Source organism: Myxine glutinosa, chromosome 12, assembly GCF_964187855.1.
Source record: "Myxine glutinosa chromosome 12, kmMyxGlut1.1, whole genome shotgun sequence".
Lineage (NCBI taxonomy): Eukaryota > Metazoa > Chordata > Myxini > Myxiniformes > Myxinidae > Myxine > Myxine glutinosa.
The window spans coordinates 15,841,429-15,854,391 of record NC_136272.1 but is presented as its reverse complement, the minus strand read 5'-3'; the positions used below and the strand labels follow the sequence as shown (position 1 = coordinate 15,854,391).

At 44.5% G+C, this 12,963-nt stretch overlaps 1 protein-coding gene across 3 annotated transcripts in view; it reads right to left on the bottom strand.

Moving 5' to 3' along the window:
* Positions 1 to 143: 143 nt before the first annotated feature.
* The window catches only part of MTMR14 (myotubularin related protein 14), a 50,865-nt gene continuing 38,045 nt past the window's right edge, over positions 144 to 12,963 (bottom strand). For 2 of the 3 annotated variants that reach the window (XM_068133193.2, XM_068133194.2), the window contains 2 exons: positions 6,438 to 6,581; positions 144 to 4,422 (listed from right to left, as the gene is read on the bottom strand). In XM_068133193.2, the coding sequence (XP_067989294.1) occupies positions 4,269 to 4,422; positions 6,438 to 6,581 (298 nt within the window). In that variant the 3' untranslated portion in view covers positions 144 to 4,268. Of the gene's footprint in view, positions 4,423 to 6,437; positions 6,582 to 6,839; positions 6,955 to 12,963 lie in introns of those variants that run through there. The other variant, XM_068133195.2, reaches the window with a different exon arrangement.

Sequence of the window (12,963 nt, the reverse complement as noted above, 5' to 3'; positions counted from 1 at the left end):
TTTTTTTTTTTTAACCTTCTTCCGTTTCCAATCACAATCGCCCCATATTATGCAACTACTTACCCTCACCCGGTGCAGTGCCTCACACAAACGACAGTGGTTTTATTTTATTCCCATTTATAAATGTCCTCTCACAAATATGGTGGAGGGATAGGCAGCTTTATTTGGAAATCCTACAGATAAAAGCCATGAGAAATGTTGGAAAATAAAATCCAGCTCAATTTGGCTGGAGCAGAACACAACTACCTGAACGTGCAAAGATGCATCTGCAATATTTGCTCACATTACAACACAGTTGAATACCTCCCAGGAAAATAATAATTAAAGAGGAGACATGTGCAAGCTGCTAACATTAAACAGAGCGAGATCTCCAGAAATCAAAAGCACCAAAGGAGGTGCAATGCAACCGAAGCCATGAAGGAGGAGGAGAGCATGGGAAGTTTTGAGTGGGGAAAACTGGGCAGATTTCACAAGCAATTAAAGTGTCACCACTCGTGAAAGGCATTCCCATAAAAAGTTCCCCGAAAATAATCATCGATTTGGAGATTCATTATACCCTATCGCCCACCCGACGATCCACAAACAAAAACTGCGGATTTGGGCACAATGGACACCCTACAAGTTCCGGAACAAGCTCCCCCTACCTCCCAAGGTACGCGGATTTTTTAATCAACCGTACGAGACGTAATTCAAAGCAGGCTTCGGAGCCAAAAATTCATTCATACTTTAGCACAGTTCTCAACAAACCAAAAGCAGAGGGAAACTGCACATTTAAGAACACAAGACACGGAAACGCGGATCAAAAAAAAAAAAAAAAAAAAAAAAAAAATTGCATCCAATAATCTCGACAAAAAAGTAAGAATGCAATTAACAAAAATATAGTGATCATCTCTCAAAAAGCCAGTGGATTTTGTCCGAATTTCAATAAGAATGCCCGTAAAACAATTCATCTTGTGTAATCAGTAGGGACAACATGGACACACATCGACGGGCGTATCGGAAAAATAAAAACGTCAATAAAAACACCTACAAGATGATGTTGCAATTCAAAATGAACACCAAAGCACATTGCCTTTCCTACTTGAACATGTTGTACCTTTTCAAAGATTCCAATTAATCAACATAAATATTTTTAAAAAATAATCCTCTTCTTCTGAAGAATTCACATTCCATTACGCAAAATGTACCTCTACGAACCATGGCACACCCAATGGATGCGGTACAAGTACATTTGCAAAAAAAAATTAAATAAAAAAAAGTCAAAGATGGATATCGTAAACACGAAACATCGCAGACGGATTATCACTTCTTGCTTATAGACAGTGATACGAGCGGGCAGGAGGTGTGCTACTTTCACCGTGTACAGCAGGTCATATTGTGGCAAATAACAGAGAAGGTGCAATTTTTAAGTGTTCTGGGAGTCAGCGTCCGGCCTAGACCGTGACTTGTTCCAACCATTGGAAGCTCCAGGTAGGAAGAGGGCGAGGAAATGAAAAAGAAACAAGAAAAACAGGTACCCTCCACGTACAATGCCTCAACCACCTCGCCCACTGCCCCTGATGCAAAGTAAAAATTTAGATATGAGAAAGCAACTTGACAACAAGTGATAAGGCGGACAAGCACTGCGACTGCAATGAGTTTATCCAACCATTGGAGCCTCCAGACAGCAAGAGGGAGAACAAAGTAGGTGCTCATAAATCAGAAACCTCTGGACAAGAAAGGTGAGATGGTGAGCACTGGTGAGAAGGGTAGCACGCGATGCTCATCTTGGAAGCCATCTAACATCTAAGACCTGGTAAAGCCGTGGTTTGACAAGTCGGTGCAGTGTCAATTACGGTCGTCAAGTTACAAGTGCGTGTCAAGTTGTGTCGACAATGAAAGTTTGGTGTCACCAATAAACCGGTTAAACACAAAGAGCAGGTAGGATAGGATAGAAATATGTGCAATCGCCTCGAAGGTATCTCGCCTGGGTTCCGATCTCGGCCGAGCTATTTCCTCAGATGGATATTAAGGTGTATGCCCCACCTGTTAGCATTGGATACGGGGCCTTAAAGAGCCCAAGATGTTTTTGCAAAATGTAGGTGTGTTATCACTGCACCCTGAACAAATTACAGGTTGATGCCATCTTCGGATGAAAGTCGGGGCTGGCCAGCTGGTTTGTGAAAAGCTCGGCCCCAAAACGTTTCTCGGCTGATCCCACAAGCAGGAGGTGTTCTTTTTTGGTAGTAGTTGGTAGATGCAGGGAGAAGACTGAAAAGACCGAAATAACCCCAAAAAAAAAACAACGATCACAATCAACTGGGTGGGACTGACCCAAAGAAAAGTTATATGGCTAACACCATTTTAGGAGCTCGATGAGCAATGGGAGTTGACCGTTGAGGTCGTCACCGAGCCCCTGGACAGCTTCCAACTACAATTTGTTTGTATTAATATTCCCAGGGACGGCATCCGTGTCCGCCCTGCCATGGCGTGCCACCGCCACCAGTCGCCATCTCTACACTCCGTCCCACCAAAACTCGGTCCCATCCGTCCATGGCGGGAGGGAGTCATCCTTGGTGGGACGGAGTCGACAAAGTGCACCATGCTACACGACCTGGTCGTGTCCCAAATGCCTCGGCCTCACCTTAGCCGTTATATTCAGCACTGTCTTCAATCACACCAGAGTCGATGAAGCCCTTCGGGCCGCACATGCAGGCCGAGTCCCAAGAGCATGTTGATCAGTGTGATACAAGGCGCCTAGTGCACAGCCCTTAGCCTCATTGAAGCTGCCACCCTCGTCATGGTCTTCGACCCATCAAAGTTATTATTTGGCGGTCTTCAGTTCCATCAGTCACCGAAGAGAGGGAGGCGGCAACACCCACTGCCTGTATGTGTGTGTGTGTGTGTGTGTGTGTGTGTGTGTGTGTGTGTGTGTGTGTGTGTGTGTGTGTGTGTGTGTGTATACAAATTAATTTGTACGACAGGTTAATTATTCCATATGTACATGTGTGCAGTAGTGATAAATACCATAAGACATCAGTCCTAGGATGGAGCTCATGTAGCTACTCTGTCCTGGCCAGAATCATCATCACGCTTTGCTGATTGGAGCAACATAGACACGCCTTAAAGATTCAATGTTTGCACTGGATTTCTTTTATAAACCATGAAATGATCTTGTTGTTTTTTTGGATTATCAGTGGCAAGGACACTCCAACACTTAAACAAACAAAACAAAAAACACATGACAATGCAAACCCAGAATCAAACCTTGATAGCAAACCTCAGCTCAGGTGGAAAATTCAACTCGCCTTTCCCTCCCGCCCCCTAACAACAACAAAACAAACAAACAAAAAAACCAAAAGAAAACAAAAAAAAAACCGCCCCCTAACAATGCCATCCGATATCCAAAAATTCCAGAACAAGCAGACAAAGGCTGGCAACAAAGACAAAGGCAACAACAATGGCATTGCGCTGACGAAGTGCTGAGAGGACGCCTCAATGCCTAGAATACCTTTCCCAAGAACTTCTGATTGTACCGAGTGCTCACATCGGGTTGGGACTTTGTTGCGTTGCACAATTAGTCATTTCCTTCACTTCAATGCCATGATCAGAAAATGCTCCCCACCAGTTCGGCACAGGGAATGGGTAACGAAAATGCGGTTATGATTGGTTTGCGGCCATCACGCTGCAAGTATTGATCACTTCAGCCTGGCATGTAAGTGCATGTGCGCGCGTGCAGCACAGAGGGGCAAAAGGGCCAATGCTGGGTTACGGATTCCTCCTGCAAAGAGTGCTAATAAATAGGCCGCACACATCTCTCTGTGTCGTTGTTTTTTTGTTTTGGTCTGTATGCACCTCCTCAGACAAACTGTGCATTATGAAAGAGATGCCACCAACAAATAGAAAGCGAGTCGAGTTCACGTAATAGACAGATGTGGGCACGAATTAAAGGCAAAAAGGAAATGCATATATAATTAGTATAAATTTTGGCTTAAAATTACTCTTGATTGGTTTATGATCATTTGTTAATAAAATTTTTGAAAAAAAGACGTACACAATATGCGTACATGTAGGCAGGTTTGAAATAGATAGGACATGTCTCTGTATGGCGTCGGAACAGTCAGTAAGACATGTGTGCAGACAGGAGAGGCAATGGTGTGGAAATGGCAAAGATACAGCCTCAGCATAATCCACCTCCACTCCTTCCCCCCTCCCCCCCAAAAAAAGGAAAACAAAAATAAGACAGAAAAAAGTAAATATCAAGAGAGAAATAAGAAAAGGGGACATTATCAGGCACGTAGTCCTCGGACAAATGTCTCCAGGATGCCACCGATAGATGCAGGGGGTGGTAGCGGTGTGGGACTCAGGCCCACTGTCTGGCTATACGCTGCCAGGAAGGCTGTTCGTACCTCTTCCAAGCACAACTGGCGACTTGGAGGAGAGCTGAAACACGTGTGTACGTACGAGTGTTAGACACACAGGAAGATGGACTAAATTAGCCGTGTATGAGCAGATGAGAATGAACAAGACAACATTTCACTTAACGAGATCAGCTTGACAAGCATCTCCGTCTCATAGCAACCAAGCAGTTCGTTCATTGTGGAAACCACTGTTCACCAGGTAGATTTTATACGAGTCCACACAAAAAACTGCTGCAAATTGAACATTTACAATCACATTAAGTTTTAAATTAAGCAAGATAAGGATGGTGTGTTAGCTCAGTTGATAAGGTGTTCAACAATTGGCTGTCTCATCTGGGGTTCAACCCAAAAGGTTAGAAAAAACCAAACATTTTTTCAGGTACTGCTTCACCAGGGGTGCTACATTCTGTAGCACGGTTTTGTGTTCGGATGTAAAACCAATGCTGCGTTTATCATTCAGACCCTTGTTCACGAATCCCAAGATGAACATGACGATCAAGGGAGTTAAACGGCTTCATCTGCCTCATCTCAGACCAACAGTTTGGTTTCTGACGCAGACACTCTATCCTGAACATGCTGCTTCTGCTCTTACAACAAGAACTTCCATTAATCTCAAACGATAAATCGGAGCCATCTCTAGAGACATATTTTGAGCATTTGACACAGTTTGGGGCCCCAATATGCTCGCCAATCAGCCGATGGCATCCGAGGACACCTCCTCTCATAGCTCGCTCACTTCCTCTACTCTCATATTCGGCGCGTGAATCTCAATGGTCCTTTTGGTCTCAAAAACCTCTTTCCAACTTCATCATCCCAACACCATGTTTCCGAGTGCCTCGGTGGTCCTTTAGTCCATCCACTTACCTCAATACCTCATCAACGGCTCCCAACAGACTATCTTTCATTGACATCCAACCACTTTCAAGCTCAACCACATCCTTTTATCACCTCTCCCTGTCGAGGCTGGAGCTCCCCAAGGCAGTAGTCCCATTCCCCATCGGCAAAGATCTTTCTGGAAAACCTATCTTTCCTCTGACTCCACTCTCTGCAGTAGCATCTCTCATCCTTCAGATGAGCAACCAGCAGCTTCGACACACCACATGATCAGAGTTGGTTTCCAAAGCCAGCTGTTGACAGAGTATACCCAATCATCTAAAAGTGAACAGGTGTTTCTGCCTCGGATACCTACCATTCCAAATGACACGGCAAAGTCTTGGCAAATTTGAACTTCCAACAACATACAAGGCTTTCATCTGCAACTCGATGGAGTACTGCACTAATCTTTGGGCTGGCACCCCTCGCCCAAAACCTTTCACATATTGATGGCGCTCAAAATCATGGGAATCTCCCACGATGAAACCAAATTTCTGGACCAGTTCCACCCACATCGCAGCCAGACCATTAGCGTCTGTCGTTAACATGTCCTTTTTGGTCTTGCACCCTGTGCCCTTTCCATGATAGGTCATCCACACACTACTTCCACCTCCCCAAAAAGTTTATCTTGGGTGTACAATGTACATGTTCTGCAAGTAACTCACTTCTGGTGAAGCTTTCAAACTCCAGGATCACTGGTCACACCTCCATTCATCTGTTCCTCTTTACCTTGCTTGTGGAACCATTCTTCCTTCCAAGGCTTCAAAGATCGGTGTACGCATCATGCTCAGGTAATCCCTCCCCCGCCCACCACCGCCAGAAACATTCATGATCAGTTCTATGCTCATTTCACACTCCCGAAGCTCACCCCTTCCTTTCAAGGTTGTTGTGTTTTTTCCGCTTTCCCTCCTTTCCATTTTTCCTGTAAATCGCTGATATGTTCCACTTGCTGTTTGAGTTTGCATCCAGATTGTTCACCTCCTGTATCCTCCTCTCCACCCCCTCGCCCATTATTCCTCAAAGTGTTTCTCCACTCCGCTGTTGATGCATTTCCCCAAGTTACAGTCCATTCTTTCTCTTCCGTTCCATTCTGTTCTAGTCATTTCACACGCTTAGACTTTGAAGACAAAAATACAAACAAAAATGATAAATGTGAAGGTTCACCTCTTATGAATATGCCCATCATGGGGTTGGGGCGAATCCCGCCCAGCAGGTCCCAAACGTGCCTGTCCATGTAAGCTGCCGGAACCGGACACAATTTGCCAGCCCTCACTGTCACACGACGAGGAGCGTTCACAGGAATTTGTCCTGCGCTCAAAAGAAACAACAAAGAGGCACGAGGTATTGGGATGAAACGGACATGCCAATTTGGATTGAGAAACAAAGTGGAAAATAATCAATTGCACACGTACACTAGTGAATTCTTCTCTCCAGGGCTTCAAGCAAGTGGTGTTTCATCTCATGCAACTTCCCATCCCTACACACAATCTTTTCTTCCCATATTGACCTGATCTATTCCAACCCTCTTACTTGCAGGCTATTGTGTTACCTCTTATCTTCCTGTGCATTCATTCATTCCCTTGCTCGTGTTTAACTGTGGCCTCATTTCTTCTTCTTCTTCTTCTTCTTCTTCCTTGCATATGCAGCACATCGCTATGTGCAGTATCATTTGGTAGAGATGCTGCTAATGCAGTGCAGGGGGAGGTAGGTAAGAGCAGGAATTTGGAATTTTGGCCAGGCTTCCATCAACATCCAGTCTACTCTTAGAAAAGGCCACCATGGTATGTTTAATTACCACCAACTAATGCCAACAGACAAGATGCCCAGTTTAATGTCCATCCAAGGAACAGCACACACATTGGTGCATCACTCTACATGTGAAACACCAGGATGACAGTTTATAGCTGGGCCGAAGTTCGAACCCTCAGAGGCGAGTGTGTGTACCTGCAGGCTGTCCTATCAACGATTGTGGCCCTATTGTTAAGTACGTTGGTCGTATACCTTTGGTCACCTCCGAGTCCTAAATCAGGGGTTCCCAAACCTAATGTCACGACCCCATCTTGACCCCCCACACCCCACACCCCACCCCCTTCCACTCAAAATCCCGGTTTTTGAGTGGGATGTTTCATGTTGAAAGCGTTTTCTCCCACAATTTTCATCGTAGGTACCGGCAACAAGTAGGTACGGGACCTCATCATTACTCATCAATCACATTCAACCCGGTTTTTCGGGTTGAGTCAAGTTCGAATGCGATTTTAAATTTTAGATCATGGACAAAAAAGTTTGGGAACTACTGCCTAGAATAAATAATATGTATACATGTATCAATAATTGATGAGTAATGTGGAAGGAATTCCCCATCAAGAAGAGGTCAAGCAGAGGGAACCTCATTACTGAGTCAAGCAGGGGGAACTTCATTACTGAGTCAAGCAGGGGGAACCTCATTACTGAGTCAAGCAGGGTGAACTTCATTACTGAGTCAAGCAGGGGGAACCTCATTACTGAGTCAAGCAGGGTGAACTTCATTACTGAGTCAAGCAGTGGGAACCTCATTACTGAGTCAAGCAGTGGGAACCTCATTACTGAGTCAAGCAGGGGGAACCTCATTACTGAGTCAAGCAGTGGGAACCTCATTACTGAGTCAAGCAGAGGGATCCTCATTACTGAGTCAAGCAGGGGGAACCTCATTACTGAGTCAAGCAGGGGGAACCTCATTACTGAGTCAAGCAGAGGGATCCTCATTACTGAGTCAAGCAGGGGGATCCTCATTACTGAGTCAAGCAGGGGGAACCTCATTACTGAGTCAAGCAGGGGGAACCTCATTACTGAGTCAAGCAGGGGGAACCTCATTACTGAGTCAAGCAGAGGGATCCTCATTACTGAGTCAAGCAGGGTGAACCTCATCACTGAGTCAAGCAGGGGGAACCTCATTACTGAGTCAAGCAGGGGGATCCTCATTACTGAGTCAAGCAGGGGGATCCTCATTACTGAGTCAAGCAGGGGGAACCTCATTACTGAGTCAAGCAGGGGGATCCTCATTACTGAGTCAAGCAGGGTGAACTTCATTACTGAGTCAAGCAGGGGGAACCTCATTACTGAGTCAAGCAGGGTGAACTTCATTACTGAGTCAAGCAGTGGGAACCTCATTACTGAGTCAAGCAGTGGGAACCTCATTACTGAGTCAAGCAGGGGGAACCTCATTACTGAGTCAAGCAGTGGGAACCTCATTACTGAGTCAAGCAGAGGGATCCTCATTACTGAGTCAAGCAGGGGGAACCTCATTACTGAGTCAAGCAGGGGGAACCTCATTACTGAGTCAAGCAGAGGGATCCTCATTACTGAGTCAAGCAGGGGGATCCTCATTACTGAGTCAAGCAGGGGGAACCTCATTACTGAGTCAAGCAGGGGGAACCTCATTACTGAGTCAAGCAGAGGGATCCTCATTACTGAGTCAAGCAGGGGGATCCTCATTACTGAGTCAAGCAGAGGGATCCTCATTACTGAGTCAAGCAGGGGGATCCTCATTACTGAGTCAAGCAGGGGGATCCTCATTACTGAGTCAAGCAGGAGGATCCTCATTACTGAGTCAAGCAGAGGGATCCTCATTACTGAGTCAAGCAGAGGGATCCTCATTACTGAGTCAAGCAGAGGGATCCTCATTACTGAGTCAAGCAGGGGGATCCTCATTACTGAGTCAAGCAGGGGGATCCTCATTACTGAGTCAAGCAGGGGGATCCTCATTACTGAGTCAAGCAGGGGGATCCTCATTACTGAGTCAAGCAGGGGGATCCTCATTACTGAGTCAAGCAGAGGGATCCTCATTACTGAGTCAAGCAGGGGGATCCTCATTACTGAGTCAAGCAGGGGGAACCTCATTACTGAGTCAAGCAGGGGGATCCTCATTACTGAGTCAAGCAGGGGGATCCTCATTACTGAGTCAAGCAGGGGGATCCTCATTACTGAGTCAAGCAGAGGGATCCTCATTACTGAGTCAAGCAGGGGGATCCTCATTACTGAGTCAAGCAGGGGGATCCTCATTACTGAGTCAAGCAGAGGGATCCTCATTACTGAGTCAAGCAGGGGGATCCTCATTACTGAGTCAAGCAGGGGGATCCTCATTACTGAGTCAAGCAGAGGGATCCTCATTACTGAGTCAAGCAGAGGGATCCTCATTACTGAGGAGACCAGATATTTTGGCATCATTCCCATCTCATACTTTCACTGTTGGATGGTGAAAGATAAACAAAGCAAGCTACATGCAATCCATACCATCCCTCCTTACTGTTAAAATGAATTCCAGATTACAACTTGTGGCCATATTTCGACCACGGTCAGCAGCATCGACTATCCCAGTTGTCCTTACATTTCCTCAATATCACTGTGCTTACTGCAATCGATTTCGTCCTTGGAGGAAATTTTCAGATTTTTTTTTCCACCGCAAAAAAAGCACTTCTGAACTCCAACAAAATAGTGTGAGCAATAAACGACACATTCTTCCCCACATGCCCACAATGATGGCGTGCATACCTCCGCCAGACTGAACTGCTTACATGTTGTATCCCACTGATCGGCCGGATCTGGATTCGGACCTGAACCAAAATCTAATCAGCTTGTTCTCGTCACCAAACCAACTCATCCATATAGTTTTGTCATAATCTGTCCACAACTTTTTGAAATATCATGCTATATATCGTTCTGACCCAATTGCTTAATTGTAAATAATCACTTTTAAAACTAGAATGGCACTCAGAAGAGAGCACACCTCCACCAGGTGAATACTTTATATTTTGTATCCCAGGGTCGACCAGAAAATCACAATACAGAATCACATTTAATCAAAACCAACCGTCTACAACTTTTTGAGACATCCTGAAAAAACAAATATGTATATATAGTCACGTGAAAAAGTACACCCCATGTAAAGTTTTGACTTTTTCAACATATTTCAACATACAGCTATTTGATCTTCATTTCAACAATATTTATAGATAAAGGTGATATAATATAACAAATATTATGAAACATTTACATTTTGTAGTCCATTGTATAATTTAAATAAACAAAAATGCAAATTTCGCATGTGGAAAAAGTAAGTACACCCCTACATGTACCACTACTTCAAATACCTAAAATTAGAATCAGATGCACCAGCTCAGGTGCAAATGATTAGAACATCATTGGAGAGGATCTTGGAGGAACCTGTCTTATTTAAACGTCAGACATTTAGTTTCGTTTGCTCTTTGTTGTTGAAGTGTGTGGCGTCACCATGCCGAGATCAAAAGAGCTCTCTGAGGCCTTCAGAAAGAAGGTTATAGATGCCTACGAGTCTGGGAAGGGATTTAAAAAGATCTCCAAACAATTTGAAATCAATCATTCAACTGTCCGGAAGATCATCTACAAGTGGATAAGATTCCAAACAACTGCCAACTTGTTCAGGCCAGGCCGCCCCAGCAAGTTCAGCCTGGGAGCAGACCGCAAGATGCTGAAAGAAGTCGAAGAACCCCAGAATGTCATCACGGGACCTACAGGTAGCTCTTGCCACTGTTGATGTCAAAGTGCACGAGTCTACCATGAGAAAGAGGCTGCACAAATTTGATCTACATGGGAGGTGTGCCAGGAGGAAACCTTTGCTGTCCAGAAAGAACATCAGGGCAAGACTGAAGTTTGCCAATGAACACCTGGGCAAAGACCAGCACTTCTGGAACAATGTGCTCTGGACAGATGAGTCAAAGGTAGAGCTGTTTGGCCACAGTACCAGAAGACATGTTTGGCGAAAACCAAAGACAGCATTTGACCACAAGAACCTGATACCAACTGTAAAGCACGGTGGTGGAAATATTATGGTTTGGGGCAGCTTTGCTGCATCAGGGCCTGGGCAGCTCACCATCATAGAATCCACTATGAATTCTTCATTGTACCAGAGGGTGCTTGAGGATAATGTGAGGCCATCTGTCAGAAAGTTGAAGCTCAACCGAAGGAGGACCTTGCAACATGACAATGACACGAAACATACCAGTAAATCCACCAAGGAATGGCTGAAAAGAAAGAAATGGAGGGTTCTGGAATGGCCAAGTCAAAGCCCGGATCGAAATCCCATCGAGATGTTGTGGGGGGATTTGAAACGAGCTGTGCATGCAAGAAACCCCTCAAACATCGCACAGCTGAAATAATTCTGCATGGAGGAGTGGGCAAAAATTTCTCCCAGTCGATGTCAGAGACTGGTAGACAGTTATAATAAACGCCTACTTGAGGTTGTTTCTGCCAAAGGGGGCAATACCACCTATTAGAGCCAAGGGTGTACTTACTTTTTCCACATCCGAAATTTGCATTTATGTTTATTTGAATTATACAATTGACTACAAAATGTAAATGTTTCATGATTTTTGTTATTTTATATCACCTTTATCTGTCAATATTGTTGAAATGAAGATCAAATAGCTGTATGTTGAAATCTGTTGAAAAAGTCAAAACTTTACATGGGGTGTACTTACTTTTTCACGTGACTGTATATATATAATTTTTAGCCCCATCTCCCAATGGTGAAGAATTGCTTTAAATATTCTACTAGCCAGATCCAGGTCTTCACCAAAATTAAATCGATTCTTCCTTGTCACACACCCAACCTGTCCACCAAGTTTCGTCCAAATCCGTCCATAACTTTTTGAGATATCCTGCTATATGTTGGTTTTAGCCCTATCTCTCAATGGTGAAGAATCACTTTAAAAACATTCTCGTAGCCGGATCCGGATCCGGATCTTCACCAAAATCTAATCATTTCGCGCTCGTCACATACACGACATCTCTGCCAAATTCCGTCCGAATCCATCCACCAATTTTTGAGATATCTTGTCCACAAACAAACAAACAAACAGGCAGACAGACAGACAGAGACAGACAGACAGACAGACAGACAGACAGGCAGGGGTGAAAACATAACCTTCATTCACCTTTGGTGGTGGAGGTAAAAATTCTAGTATTCAGATCTGGATCTGGATCTTCACCAAAATCAAATCATTTTGTCCTCGTCACATACCCAACATCTCCCACAAATTTCGGCCCAATCCGTCCACAACTTTTGAGATATCCTGCTCACAAGAGCAAGCAGAGCTTGCAGACCCTCGCCAGGACCTATGTGTGGTGTGCGCATACAGGTGGCGATTGTGCCCTGCCATGCTCACAACACATCCACATTGTAGCTTAAGCCCACCAGACGTATGCACGTTCCAACAAAATGCACTTTATTGATGAACCCACATTGTAATAGTACATACTTTGTCGACGTACTCGGTTGAAAAATAAATAAATTAATAAAAAACACAACATGTAGTGCTGGCTACCACCAGATGGCATTTATGGCCGAGGTAAGCACATTACATGCGGCCAGACAGGCCCAAATGCAATACACTCCGGCGACGGTAATTATCAGTCACCATTCAATAATGCCATTCAATATAAACATAAATGCAAATTTCGCATGTGGAAAAAGTAAGTACACCCTTGGCTCTAATAGGTGGTATTGCCCCCTTTGGCAGAAACAACCTCAAGTAGGTGTTTATTATAAGTCTACCAGTCTCTGACATCGACTGGGAGAAATTTTTGCCCACTCCTCCATGCAGAATTCTTTCAGCTGTGCGATGTTTGAGGGGTTTCTTGCATGCACAAAAAACAAAAAAAAACTAAAAAGAAAACC